This window comes from Phaseolus vulgaris, chromosome 11 (genome assembly GCF_000499845.2).
Source record: "Phaseolus vulgaris cultivar G19833 chromosome 11, P. vulgaris v2.0, whole genome shotgun sequence".
NCBI lineage: Eukaryota > Viridiplantae > Streptophyta > Magnoliopsida > Fabales > Fabaceae > Phaseolus > Phaseolus vulgaris.
In genome coordinates, this window is record NC_023749.2 from 35,984,810 (window position 1) to 35,998,351 (window position 13,542).

The following is a 13,542-nucleotide window of genomic DNA, read 5'->3' on the forward strand; positions in this document are numbered from 1 at the left end:
TTATATTTATAATTTTGTGAGATTTAGACAAGGCTTAATGTTGACTGGTTACTATTTCTACATAATTCTAACATAAATACAATATTCTAACACTTTGTAATTTTATTGTTTCCTTGTTTAATTACGGTAAAAAATAGGAATCCTTTTGATTAGAAAGCTTGAGCATGTACTCGTAACATTATGTCAGTGCATGGTCTAGTTCTAAATATAAAAATGGGTCAGTTCTTTGTACTTTTAACATATACCTAACAATCTAATATCAAAATATTCAGAACAAGGGAACGCCCAAGAGAAAGAAGAAGAAGAAGAATGAACTGCACAATAACATTGTCAAGTACCCGAGAGAAATGGAGGGACTGCATTAAAAGCTCAAGTTGGAACTCTGCAAGTTAATGCCAACTATAGGATTATTTTCACACTATGTTTACATATAAAACTAATAGCTATAAAATAGTTTAAAATGATTAAAGGAGATACAAGTTGAGATAACAATAGGTAAAGACATACCAGAGTCTTTAATGCAAAGAAATATATGGTCCACGACAATTGAGACAATAGAATGCCTTGCAGCTTCAGTTGATCGCTGTCATGATTGATGAAACACACAATGATATTACTATGTTATCAATAAAATTCAGTTGAAAAATAGTTTGCTCAAAGGATGAAGTAGTTAAGGCAATATGAAACCTTCTGAGCCTTTAAATCTACATTTCCCCTGTTTAGACAGACATATAATCCTGTTTTAAAGCGAAGAAATGCACGCAGACCTGTTGATATAAGTTTTATAAACTTCAAGTCACATCTATGATTTTTTATATCAACTAAGTATGGATAGTACAAACCTGGAAAATCTTCTTTTAGTTACCTGGTTCACTTAATGCAGGGCAAACAGCTTCAGTGACATGTAACTGAACCTCAAGTCCAAATGGACTGTTCAACTCAGTTCTCTGAATTGTGATCTAGTAACAAAAAGTTCAAGCTGTATTTCATGATTCATGACAGATAAAATCTAGAGGAAAAAAGAATATTCATTAAAACTGATTGGAGGAACTATATTCCTTACAAATGCTTCTCCTGAAATTCCTTCTATTAAACGCTCTCCTCCAAACAATACTCGCTTTGCACCATCCTCGTCTCTTAGGTTTTCTCCCTCTTGAGAGCGGCCTAAAGTAGCATCCGTGAACATGTCAGGATGAGGCAAAAGATCAAAAGACATAGATTCCCATTCTAGTTTCTGAAGAGAGGGAGGGGAAAATAAGAATTAATAGATGATAATAAAAATATAACTTAACATCCTTGATATGGAGAAATGTAGTACAAACACATTCTAATGAAAGCATAAATGAAAATCTTCTAATGAAAGGAGAAATGTAATATATAAGAAAAATAGAAAGACAAGTCAATCTTCCCAATAAAGTTCTGTTTGGTTAAAATTTTGAGAAAATAAATGATTTTAAGAATGTATATAAAAGTATGATTTATATTTCACAGAAGATATTTTTGTTTGGTATAATATATTTAGAGATTTTTTCAAGAAGCTTCTCATAATAATCAGGAATTTAACTTTCGTTCTTTAGATTTTGTTTTTGCATCAAAAGCTTGAACGCACTCAAATTCTTAAGAAGTGAACTGTTTTCAAAATAAAAGTGAATTTTCATGGAAAAAGGCTCAAACCAATTGAATACAGGTTACAAGCACAAACTAAAAAAAATGGAAGGGTATGTATAATTCTTAAATAAAAATGAAATAGTACTTTGAAAACGTATATATACTTCTTATTACTGGAGAATTCCCGTGCCTCTTTAAGATTTACAACCTGATAACAGAATAAAAAAACAATAAATTCCATGCTCGAGTGTCCTGAATTTTATTACAAGAATGAGTATCATCAAAGTTACCTCCCAGCTTTCATTTGTGGTATACAGTAAAAAGTTGTGCATGGTGATAGATGCCATAGGTGGTGTCCTACGACCAAAGACAGGGGAACAGGCATGCTTATATATAGATTTTTGGTGAAATATACAGAAGTCTCTTTGTCAAACAGATATAGTACATCTGGTTTTAGCCATATGTTACCCCATAGAATGATCCACTACATCTATGCTAATAGAGTAATATCAATTTTCAATCTATAGAAATCCACAATAATAATGACAGTGAATGTAGAGCATATATAAACTGAAGATGCTACCAATTGAGAGCACCTACAAAAATAACTTACCAAGTTGCTCCTCCTTGGCAACAAGCACTTCCACGAGTTTCAAGTAACAAATTAACTGTATGAATCTGTACAGTCATTCCATCTGCAATCTGGTGATTGCCCATGGTGAATAGAAATTACAACATTAAAACTAAATACTTATATCAATCGACAAGTGAATGGCATTTGCAAGAAACTACCAACCCTTAACCTAGTATTTTCTATACAAAGTCAAATAAATAATAACATCTCCCTATTATAAGGAAATTATCTCTGGCTACATCTTCATATTTAGAGTCAATATAAAATTTCATGCTTAAAGGAGAAACCTATATGTTGATTTGGTCTCTAAAATTTTGCGTGCATACAAATTAGTCCCTGCATCTGTCAATTTCAGGACAAATTAACTAGTCCTTTTGATGGAGGCCCATCCAAGCCACCATACACAAGAATAAAGACAGAAGAAGTGTTTGTATAAATAGTATAATAATCATGTATAGGACTTGTATTTTGATTTACTTTCAAGAGTATTTTGTAGATGAATCAAATATACTCTAGAAACTCTCCCTTGTCACACAAGTAAGGGTCTCTAGAGCATCTCTAGAGGACATACACGACCCTCCTTAAGTCACCAAACCTTGCCATAGTTAAGCTTGTTTAACTAAGGTTATGCTAGCTTAAGGAGCAAGCTACCCTCACTCTCTTCATCTATAAATACCTCAAATAAACCTCATGTATTCCGATTTGCAATTAATGAATGAAGTATTCAGATTTTGAAACTCATTCTATCTTAAATCAACCTTGCTAAAGAGTCTTCTAAGCCTAGTAAAATCCTAAGAAAGTTGGTCACACCTCTTCTTCATAGCACCTCAAACTCGCTCCAAACCTCATCATTTCCTCTCCTTTTCGGTGCACCTCTTCAATCAATTCCGCTGCCACTCCATGACTTCATCCAACCACAAGCTAGGAGTGCATCAGGTGGATCAGAGTACACCAAGATCCCACGGCCAAGCTTCATCCAGCTAAGTCACTTTGTTCCAAAATTTTATTCTGATCTTGTTAAAATCCTGTGAATTTTTTTCTGTATGAACCTTAACATGTTTACACCATCCAGTAAAAAAGGCACATCCTAATCTCAACTACAAAAAAAAAAAATCACAAAAGCCAGGACATTTTTGCTGTATCACGCATAGTTTCAGTGCACTTGTAGTTCTCGGTTTTCAATTTACTGCACCTAATTCCTTTGGTATTTTAGCCTGAATATGATTCATATTTACCTATCACTCGTGAAAATAACATCTTCAAATTTTCTGTAGAAGAATTACCATAAATCTTACACTACACTCTGCCAGATCTAGCTTGCATAATTGTTCCAAAGTTGCTTGTGGTTATATCAACTTGTTGCATTTATTTCTCCGTGAATACAGATCCAATTAGCCTCAAATTTATTGCATATTATCCCTTGTTGAGTTCAGAACATAGCATAAAAATTTCAGCCTCAAGTTTTGTGGAAAAATTCATATAAATTTTGGAACAGTCTGTGCCAGTCCACCCTAGAATTTTTGTTTTGTAATCTTTTTTAGAGCATTTTTTTATTCAGTAGAAACAAAAAATGTTAGGACACAAAATAAGGATAGGACTTGGAAGGTTTATTATAGGAAAAATAAAAAAAAATAAAGGGCAGTTAGTAGTAGTTAGTAGCGGTTAATAGTGGTTAGTAGTAGTTAGTAGCGGTTAGTGCGGTTAGTGGTCTTTAAATAAAGACCAACCGGTTTAGTGAAGGGTATGTTTTTGTGTAATCGTTTGGTAGACAGGGAAATCCTGTGTAAAAGGAATAATCTTTTCCTTTGTGGGCATTATGAATGTAAAGTGCAGAATCAATAATAAAAAGAATTATTCAGTAGATTTTGGTGTTCTGGGCTTATCTTTGGGCGTGTTTTTCTTGGTTCGTAACAAATTGGATTTTCCCTGTCTACTAAACGATTACACAAAAACATACCCTTCACTAAACCGGTTGGTCTTTATTTAAAGACCACTAACCGCTATTAACTACTACTAACCGCTACTAACTACTACTAACCACCCTTTATTTTTTATTTTTCCTATAATAAACCTTCCAAGTCCTATCCTTATTTTGTGTCCTAATATTAGTACATTTAACTTTTTTGCTTGTCTTTCTTGATCTTCCATTGCTGTTGTCTCATATTATTCCTCTTGAGTTTAGCTTTCCAAATTTTAGCTTTTATTGCTTTCTTTCTTGGCTTCCAATGGTGCACATTTTGGTGAGTGGGTGGTGCTAGAAGTGGTGCATCAAGGAGTGATTTGGCACAACATTATTTTTTGCATAATACTTTGGTCTTCAAGACTCCTTATCAAGAGTAGAAATAAGGAACAAAGCAAAGAAAATTCAGAGTACTTCACTTCAAGGAGCAAATTATACACTTTTAGATTTTTCACCTCACACCGTATGTTCAAGCCTTGTAATTTTTTAATATCACACAATTTTGTGTACTTGTATCTTCTTGTATAATTGTCTTTAATTTCTCTAGTTGTTTGGGAAAATGCTCCAACGAAAATCGCAATAAACTTTGTAATAATTTTCGTACATTAGTGTGATAGTGTGTTAGTGAGCTCTAAGTGCTCATTGCACTATTACCATAGGACTCGTCTTGCATTACACTTGCATTTATTCCTTTATTTTCTTTTTCCGTATTATTCCTTTCTTATTTTCTTTGCCTTTTTACGTCTCTGTGATACTTTAAGGTTTTCCTTTTCTTGTGCTTAGTTAACCTTTCTTTGGTTTTTAAGTTCATTGACACACTCACACACACATTTTTATGTTTTCAAATTGTTTTGAAGTTTCTTAGAGAGACTTTTGTGAGACCTATTTGAGGTAAACTCTGGCTACGAAAGCCTTGGTACTTAAGTAGTCCATTGTGACTCACCTCCCATTCCTGGGGAGTGAACTTGAAGACTTCTCTGTTTAGATTCCTTGATTAACTTCACAAAAAATATCTAAAATTTTGTGAAAACATTTTTGTTCGCCCTAGTTCAAATTTTAAATCTTTTGTGAAAATATTTCAGTTTTCCAAATTTAACTACGGGTGATCATAAGATACTTTCATCTTTGGACAGAACCAATCGAAACCTTTCTGAGATAAAAGAAATGCTTACAAAATATAATCAATCTTAGGAAAGTAAAACACATAGGTCTCAAAGTAAACATAGAGAAAGCTTACAAGGGAAGGGTATTATCCAAACAACGAACCTTATAAGAAACCCTATTCTCCAAGAAAAGAGGTCTTCCAAAACACCCATATTGTGGATACATATCCTAGCTCAACTTACCCTAGGAAAGATTACAGGAGGGAGAGTTACTCTCCCAAACCACAATCTAGGGCTACACCTTATCACAAGATATCTTTTTCTGAACCTATTGTTTCTCAGCCTACTTTTTAGGATCTAAAGAAATTTATTACAATAGGTCATAAATTTATAGATGGAGAAAAAGATTATATCCACATAGAGAGAGAATTTAGTGAAAAATTAGAATCTCTTCCAAGGAAACAAGTATCTCCATCCCTAAAAACACTCAAAAGGAGGTACCTCAAATTATAGATACACCAACCATAGAACCTCCTACAAATCTAGGAAATGAAAAGAAAGAAATAGAGATATCTTCTAAAGAGTAGGTTAATATTGAGCAGAAAGGAGAGGAGTCTAGTACTAGTATTGCTCATATTATTTCCAACTCTTTCCTTGATTCAAATATTTTGTTTAAGAATGTTAATCAACTTAATACTCTCCATAGAGAAAATGATTTTCATAATACCTGTCAAATTTTTCTAAGGTTTTCTCTTATGGATAGTTATCAGTTTATACCTTTGTTTATTCAAATGTTGAAACACAACATAGATGCCCCTTTTCCATCTTATAAACCTTTTTGGCATAAAAATGATGGGGATTTAGTTGTGCGTCAACAAGTGAAAGTCCAACCTTCTTCAGGACACTACGGTAAAAATGTTTAACTCACATTGTGCCCTTAGAAACTTGTGATGTTTTATTATAACAACCTATGCATTTTCAAAATACATTTGTTTACTACGGTTGTTTTAAAAAAAATTCATCTTCTAGAGGAAATAGCCTTGTGGCTAGTTTTTCCATAGCTTCGCAAATAGTGGAAAACCAACTACAAAGACATTTCACTTTTCACAAATCTTTGTCTACGACTGCATCAAACAAAAGCATCAATTCCTCTGCAAAACCATGTGAAAATTTGCTTGAAATAAAACAATTAAATCAAAAGATTAAGCAACTTCATACGATTGAAAAACAAGAGATTATTTCTTGCCTATAACTTTCTTTATAATACTTTTGTTGTATCATTCTCACTCCAATCTCTTGCCATATTTCAATCTTCTTTAAAAAGAGGTAAGTCTATTTTTCTTCTACTTTGTTAAATGCCTATCAACCTTTATTCTTTTGAATTCTACTTATGGTTGCTATCTTTTAGAAATAAGGTGGCACTTTAATCAAATCTGAGGATAGATCCTTTTGAAGGGGGGAGCTTGATGGATGGTCATCCAAGCCACCATACACAAGAAGAATAAAGACAGAAGAACTGTGTATAAATAGTAGAATAATCATGTATAGGACTTGTATTTTGATTTACTTTTAAGATTATTTTGTGGATGAATCAAAGACACTCTGGAAACCCTCACTTGTCACACAAGGGTCTCTAAAGCATCTCAAGAGGACATACACGATCATCCTTAAGTCACCAAACCTCACCCTAGTTAAGCTTGCTTAAGGGCCAAGCTACCCTCACTCTCTTCATCTATAAATACCTCAAATAAACCTCATGTATTCAGATTTGCAATTAATGAATGAAGTATTCAGATTTCGAAACTCATTCTCTCCCAAATCTCCCTTGCTATAAAGCCTTCTAGGCCTAGTAAAATCCTAAGAAAGTTGGTCGCATCTCTTTCTTCTTCATAGCACCTCAAACTTGCTCCAAACATCACCATTTCCTCTCCTTTTCGGTGCACCTCTCCGATCAATTTCTCTGCCACTCCATGAGTTCATCCAACCACAAGCTTGGATTGCATCATGTTTTCTGTCAACTTACGACCCTAATTTGTCAACTTCATGGCTATTTAGTCCCTAAAATTGTTAACTTAATCCACAATTTTATGACGTTCATGTTGAAAGGAATTCTTGGCCATGAAGTTAAGAAATGGAGGGACAATTGTATACATGAAAACTTTTAGAGACCAATCAATGCAGATTTCCACTTTCAGAGACAAAATTGTATTTTACTCTTATTTTTCATGTTAGTGAAATTTCTCGAGGAAATTGGCAACAACTTCAACACAAGGAAAAGGGGAAAAAATGACAAGTCCCCTGAAGGCATGAAGTGAATAAATCAAATTCCTCCCAACTGAGTGAAAGTGTTATTGTTTTTCTCGTCTCCTCAATCTGTTGAGAAATTTACAACTATTGCATGATTAATATAGTACATGGATGTTACTCGCTCATGCAAATAATTTACAATTAGAGATTAAATAATCAAACCTTATCCCCAAAACCATAGCCGCTACCTTTTGAGGAGGAACTTGATGTCGTGCAACTGTAAAAAGCAAAGAAAAAAAAGAACTTAAATAAGTAACAGCAAAGGCATCACTCTACAACAAGACTCCTCACAAAATATTTGGCAAGACACTAATTTCACTACCTGGTTGGATTTTCAGATGGCTGAAATTCAGAATTCTCTTCAAGAACCAAATTTAGCCTATCAATTTGCACGATGAACGGCTCTGTCTGTACATTGCTCATAGACGGCAACTATAAAGCAACACACACCTGGACTTGTTAAGAAACCATACAAAATTCATTTGAATGCATATGTATACATACACACACACACACACACATATATATATATATATACATATATATATATATGTAAACAAAGGACCTAACAAGACAAAGAAATTGTGCATTTGATTTTTTGTGTGTGTGTTCATTTTCAGCCAAAATGTTTTCACTAATTACAGTTATAAAAAATGTTTTTAATTTAATTTTAATTGTCAGGATTTTGCAAAAGAAATATTGGAATCAAAGCAACATACCAGAATGATTAATAATGAAAAATGAATACGCACCACAAAAAAACAAAGAAAGTAAAAGAAATTACTAATATTCTATGTATTATTAAGGGGCATTCATTGGTTTGGTTTGATCCAACCAACCTAAACGTCTGAACCAAATCAATTAAGTTGGTTCAGTTATCTTCTTTGATTATATTTGACCAAAACCAAACCAACAAGGGCGGACCTTCATTACTTAGAATTTATATTTGAAAACCCAATCAACCTTGTCACTCAACCCAGTCATTCTTTTCTATTTTTTACCATTCCTTTTCCTTTTATGTCCCCTACTTTTTTTTATGTTTTATAAGGTCTAAACTTAGACATTAAATTAGGTATCAAATTCAACCGACTTATTTTTTATCTGTTTGGCTTGGTTTGGGTTTGATGGTTTTTTTATACAAGATAAAGAAATTGAACCAATCAAATTGATTGATTTAGATTCTATTCTCCCCATAGCCGAAAAAACTTATCTGTGAGGACTCCCTGTTATTTATAAAAAGAACTCTTACTTAACTGTAGAAAATTAGAAATACATACAATTGATGAGTCCAACAAATAGAATATTCTATTCAATTTAATTGATCACTAAAGGCTACAACATTTATCAACCCATTTTGCCTGAAGTAAACATCAATGTTAATCCCAGAAATTACAATTACTAGTCATTTTTGTCTCTCAAATTATAATAATGAGTCATTTTAGTCCCCAAATGGCAAAAAAGAATGAATTTGGAAACTGCTATTAATTATAGTCTATAATAACACTATTAATTGTAGTCCCCAAATGGCAAAAAAGACCTATCAATTTTATTTTTTTTGGTAAACACAGAATTTCTATAGATTAATCATCCCATGAAGTAATGACTAAACTTAACTTATGAAGACCTTAAGTTAGAAGGTGAGTATTCTCCCCCAACATCGTTTAATCCATACTCAAAGTGACAACCAAGACTCGAAGCCCAGACCACTTATTAAGACCCATCAATTTAATCCTTAAAACATTGGAAGTTCTCAGTCATTTTAATCCCTAAGTTTAGTTCACACTAATCAATTTCATCCCTCATTTTACTTCAAAAACCACATTGGCGATGGTTATCAAATTCAGAGAATAAATTAACTGATCGGCAATGTTCGGGGACAAGTTACAAGTGGTGCCAATTTTATGAAACAAAATTTGCTTTCACAGAACTACCAAATTCACCAGCAGTGCCTAATTCTAGACTCATTTTACTTGTGCATTGTGATTCTGAGGAACCAACGTCAAAAAGAGCAAAACTAATTAGTGAGAGTGACAATAGACAAACCATGATCTCCAATTTGCCAACTCTGGCCGTGGTGACACTGAGCACGGGTGGAAATCCAAAGCTGGAATGTAACGCATCTCCATTCAAATCTGAACGCAAAACTCAAAATTCAAAATCGACACCAATTCCAATCATCAAAAACCCTAATTCAAAATTGACAAACAGAAAAAAAGAGAAAATGATATTTAGAATTGACCTAGATTTGAAAGCTGAACAGTGCGACCCTGCAACTTGAACTGGTCTCGGGTGAACGATTTGAGCCAGTACTTGAGAGTGTACTCCAGAGCTTTTGCCATGATCGACTCCATGCCTGAGCTTCGGTCCCTGGTTCGAATCGAGCTTCGGGAAAGCCCCGAACGACAAGCTTCAAAATATATTCTTCGAGAAATTGGTTATAACAGAAGCGTCATTGACAATGTTAGCATTGCACAGATCGCGATGCACTGTAGTGTGCAATGAAAATAGGAAAACCAAAAAGCCGTTGATTAAACGGGTTTGGGTCGGAGCATTCGGGTCAGAGAGAATTTGGATTCTTTCTGGTTATTTTCTGAGAGAAAAATGGAAAAATGTGGGTTGATGCTGCAAAACCACGTGCCGGAAGATTGTGTGTGCACTTGCAGTGGAGAGGGGAAAGGAGATACGTGTGGCACGTGCGTGTGGGAGTTAGTTAAGTTCTAGCGGGAGAAGAGAGTTTTGATTAAAAGCGGTTATAGGTCAAGATTCGGTAGGGCCCTTCGAAAGTTAGTTCTGTCCGATTAAAATTCCAAATATTATATGTTTAATCACTTAAAACTTATTTTGAATTCATAATTAAAAGTTAATTATTTTTAATGGTATCATTTATTCACGGTATAAAAACTACTCTTTTTTTTCAATTTTATGGTTTTATGGGATGAGATTGAATATATAAATGGGATTCATTTGAGTTTTGGAGGGAAATAAGTTTTATGAAAATATATTCTCTCTGCTTTCAAATTTTTTTCTATTTTATTCTGATATCAATATTTAATTTTATTACTATATTATGGATATTGAATCATTTCTTATTTTTTTTTTCTAAACATTAAAACATTTATTAGAAGCAGTTTTAAATATAGAGTATTTTTTATTTTTTTAATTTAATTTTCTAAAATATATCCCTTCAATTTTTACATACGGTTGTTGCTTTCCCATTTGAATTTTTTGGGATTTTATCACTGTTTTTTTTTTCCTCTTTCTCACTTTATCTCTCTTCTTCCCCAAATCTCTTGAAATCCAATAACATAACTCTCATGGTTCTTTATGTGTCTGTCATGCTCTCTGTGTCTCTCATACATACGGATACACATAAATCCATATTTCATTTAAATATAAATATACATATAATAATAGTAAAGATAAAAAATACAGATGCACAGGGCACATGTGTTCTCGCTAGTGAATATAATGTAGTTTCTTTTTGGATCCTTTTTTTATTTGTAAGTTTTAATTTCTTTATTAATACGTTAGGATGAAATTTTTTAGAAGATGACACTACAAGAAAAAGGTGATTTACATACCAAATTCAATACATTGTAGACACTCTCAGAGTGCACTATAGTGTCCACAAATGATTGAAAAAATCACATGCACCAAAGCGTGGGTCATGAGTCACAAAACGAACACAAATAGAAGCAAAGAAGATAGTGTGAAGGAAACCGACACATGCAAAAGCTACATGCGAAGATTGAAGGTTGGTTGAACCGTCTCCGGACTAAGATGTGGTGTGGGACAGGATAACATGTGAGTGGTAATGATATAATGGGAAAGCAAAGGTGAACCCTCTTCTCACTTTTTCTCTTGTTAGCATAGCATGAAACAACTTTCATCTCTCTCACTTATTCATTTTTAATTCATTTCCATCAATACTTTTCATCTTCTTCTCACTCTTCTTGTTTCTCAACTTAAATTTAATATTATCTTTTCATTTTATACCAAACAATTACATTGATGGTATTTTGAGTTCAATTAAAAAGGTAGTAGAAGAATATACATTATATATTTTATCATCACATGTCAATAATTTCTTTCCTCCTTATATTTAACTTTTTCACGAAAGTTTGAAATTAAAGCAAGCAATAAGCAATGCGTTGTACTTCACACCAAAAAGTGCTATAATAACAAAAATATTTATGTTGGTTAAAGTGCCCAAAACTTTTTCTTATTTTACTAATTTTATTGTATTTTACCATTCATTTTTAACTACATTTTTTTAATAATACTTTTTTAATAATGTTTTATAAAAATATAAAAGAAGGTATATAATATTTAGTTTACCTTTAAATAATAAAATGAATGAATGGTGGATTGAGAATAATAATAAAAAAGGTGTTAATAATTGAAAAGTATTGTGGTAATGAAAGTAGAACAATGTAGAAAAGTGAAATGTTACCAAATTTGTTCCCCTCACATTGTGCTGGTACACCATATGTGCAATGTAACTTTACCAATTTTTTCATTCCTCACATTGTGTTGTGTCATTTTTTCACTCTCCCGATTGTCTCTCATTTCACACAAATTGCACTCTCACTTTCAATTTCATTATCACAATTGGTACATTTCACTATTGCTCTCAATTTCATTGTCACAGTTTTTCCATTGCAACTCATTTCACTCTTATTTCGTAAGGAAGTCACCCTTTCAGGGAAAGTCATAGGAGGTTCCTCAAAAGTAAAGTTGAACTGGATTGTCCACCTTATTTGTTGGTTGGGGAGCAATTATCGGAGTTTCTTTGTGACTTTTCGAATGTAATTGATGGTCCATTTGGAATTGTGCATGGCCATTGACAATATCATAATTGGACAAAAAGATCCATATTCTGGGATCTTCCATATTGGAAATAAAATTTATTAAGGCATAACCTTGATGTGATGCACATAGAAAATAAATTTTTCGACAATGTCTTTAACATTGTCATGGATGTTAAGGGTAAAACCAAAGATAATGAAAAGTCAAGAATGGATGTTGCTAAATTCTGTTTACGTTGATGTGATGCACATAGAAAATAACTTTTTCGACAATGTGTTTAACACTGTCATGGATGTTAAGGGTAAAACCAAAGATAATGAAAAGACAATAATGGATGTTGTTAAATTATGTTTACGTGGAGACTTGGAGTTGGTGCAATTACAAAACGAGAAGTTAGCAAAGCCAAAAGCTAATTACACGTTCACAACCAAAGATGCAAAAGAAATTTAGAAATGGATAATCGAGCTAAAGATGTCGGATGGTTATGCCTCTAACATTGCAAGGTGTGCTAATCCTGACAAAGGAAATTCGCATGGCATAAAAAGTCATGACTGTCATGTTTTCATGGAGCGTTTACTCCCAATTGCATTTCGGTCATTGCCTGAATTTGTGTGTACTGCACTTGCTGAAGTAAGTCGATTTTTTAGAGATTTATGTTCAAATCACAACAAAACCACAAGGTGTTATGTCGAAGTTGACCATATACCAAATAAATTACCGTATCAAGCTGATGAAATGTCATATGTCTTACCAATTATAACAATTGAACCCTGTAAAAGGCTGTTAGATTAAGTGAGAGTTTGTCCCTCTCTATTTTAGGAGGAAAGCTTGCTCTTAGCGGCAAATAAAATGACTCTAACAGTGAGAGTTAGGTTATCTCTACTAACTTCAAACTAAAGAGCGTTAAGCCTACAACAATAGCTACAATCCCTTGCATAAAGATTAAAGTTCAGTCTTTTAGCTTCCCCTAGCCAGCCCAAGTTATGTCCACGCTAAAAGACATTTAGCATCCAACATTTGAGTCTGTATTTGGCGAAGACTATATGTACTGTTCCTTGTAGTGTGATTTATTTTTATAAAATTTAAAATATTTATAAAAAAATGTTATTTGGTTGAAAATT

At 33.1% G+C, this 13,542-nt stretch overlaps 1 protein-coding gene across 1 annotated transcript in view; it reads right to left on the reverse strand.

The window, feature by feature from the left end:
* Positions 1–10,320, reverse strand: part of LOC137819395 (uncharacterized) — a 60,555-nt gene extending 50,235 nt beyond the window's left edge. The window contains exons 1-12 of the mRNA XM_068623232.1: positions 9,852–10,320; positions 9,656–9,744; positions 7,935–8,044; positions 7,775–7,829; positions 2,222–2,310; positions 1,899–1,965; positions 1,754–1,816; positions 1,064–1,234; positions 866–959; positions 688–767; positions 508–583; positions 339–382 (exon numbers count right to left, since the gene is read on the reverse strand). Coding sequence (XP_068479333.1) covers positions 339–382; positions 508–583; positions 688–767; positions 866–959; positions 1,064–1,234; positions 1,754–1,816; positions 1,899–1,965; positions 2,222–2,310; positions 7,775–7,829; positions 7,935–8,044; positions 9,656–9,744; positions 9,852–9,963 — 1,050 coding nt within the window. The 5' untranslated portion in view covers positions 9,964–10,320. The remainder of the gene's footprint in view (positions 1–338; positions 383–507; positions 584–687; positions 768–865; positions 960–1,063; positions 1,235–1,753; positions 1,817–1,898; positions 1,966–2,221; positions 2,311–7,774; positions 7,830–7,934; positions 8,045–9,655; positions 9,745–9,851) is intronic.
* Between the last annotated feature and the right edge of the window lie 3,222 nt (positions 10,321–13,542).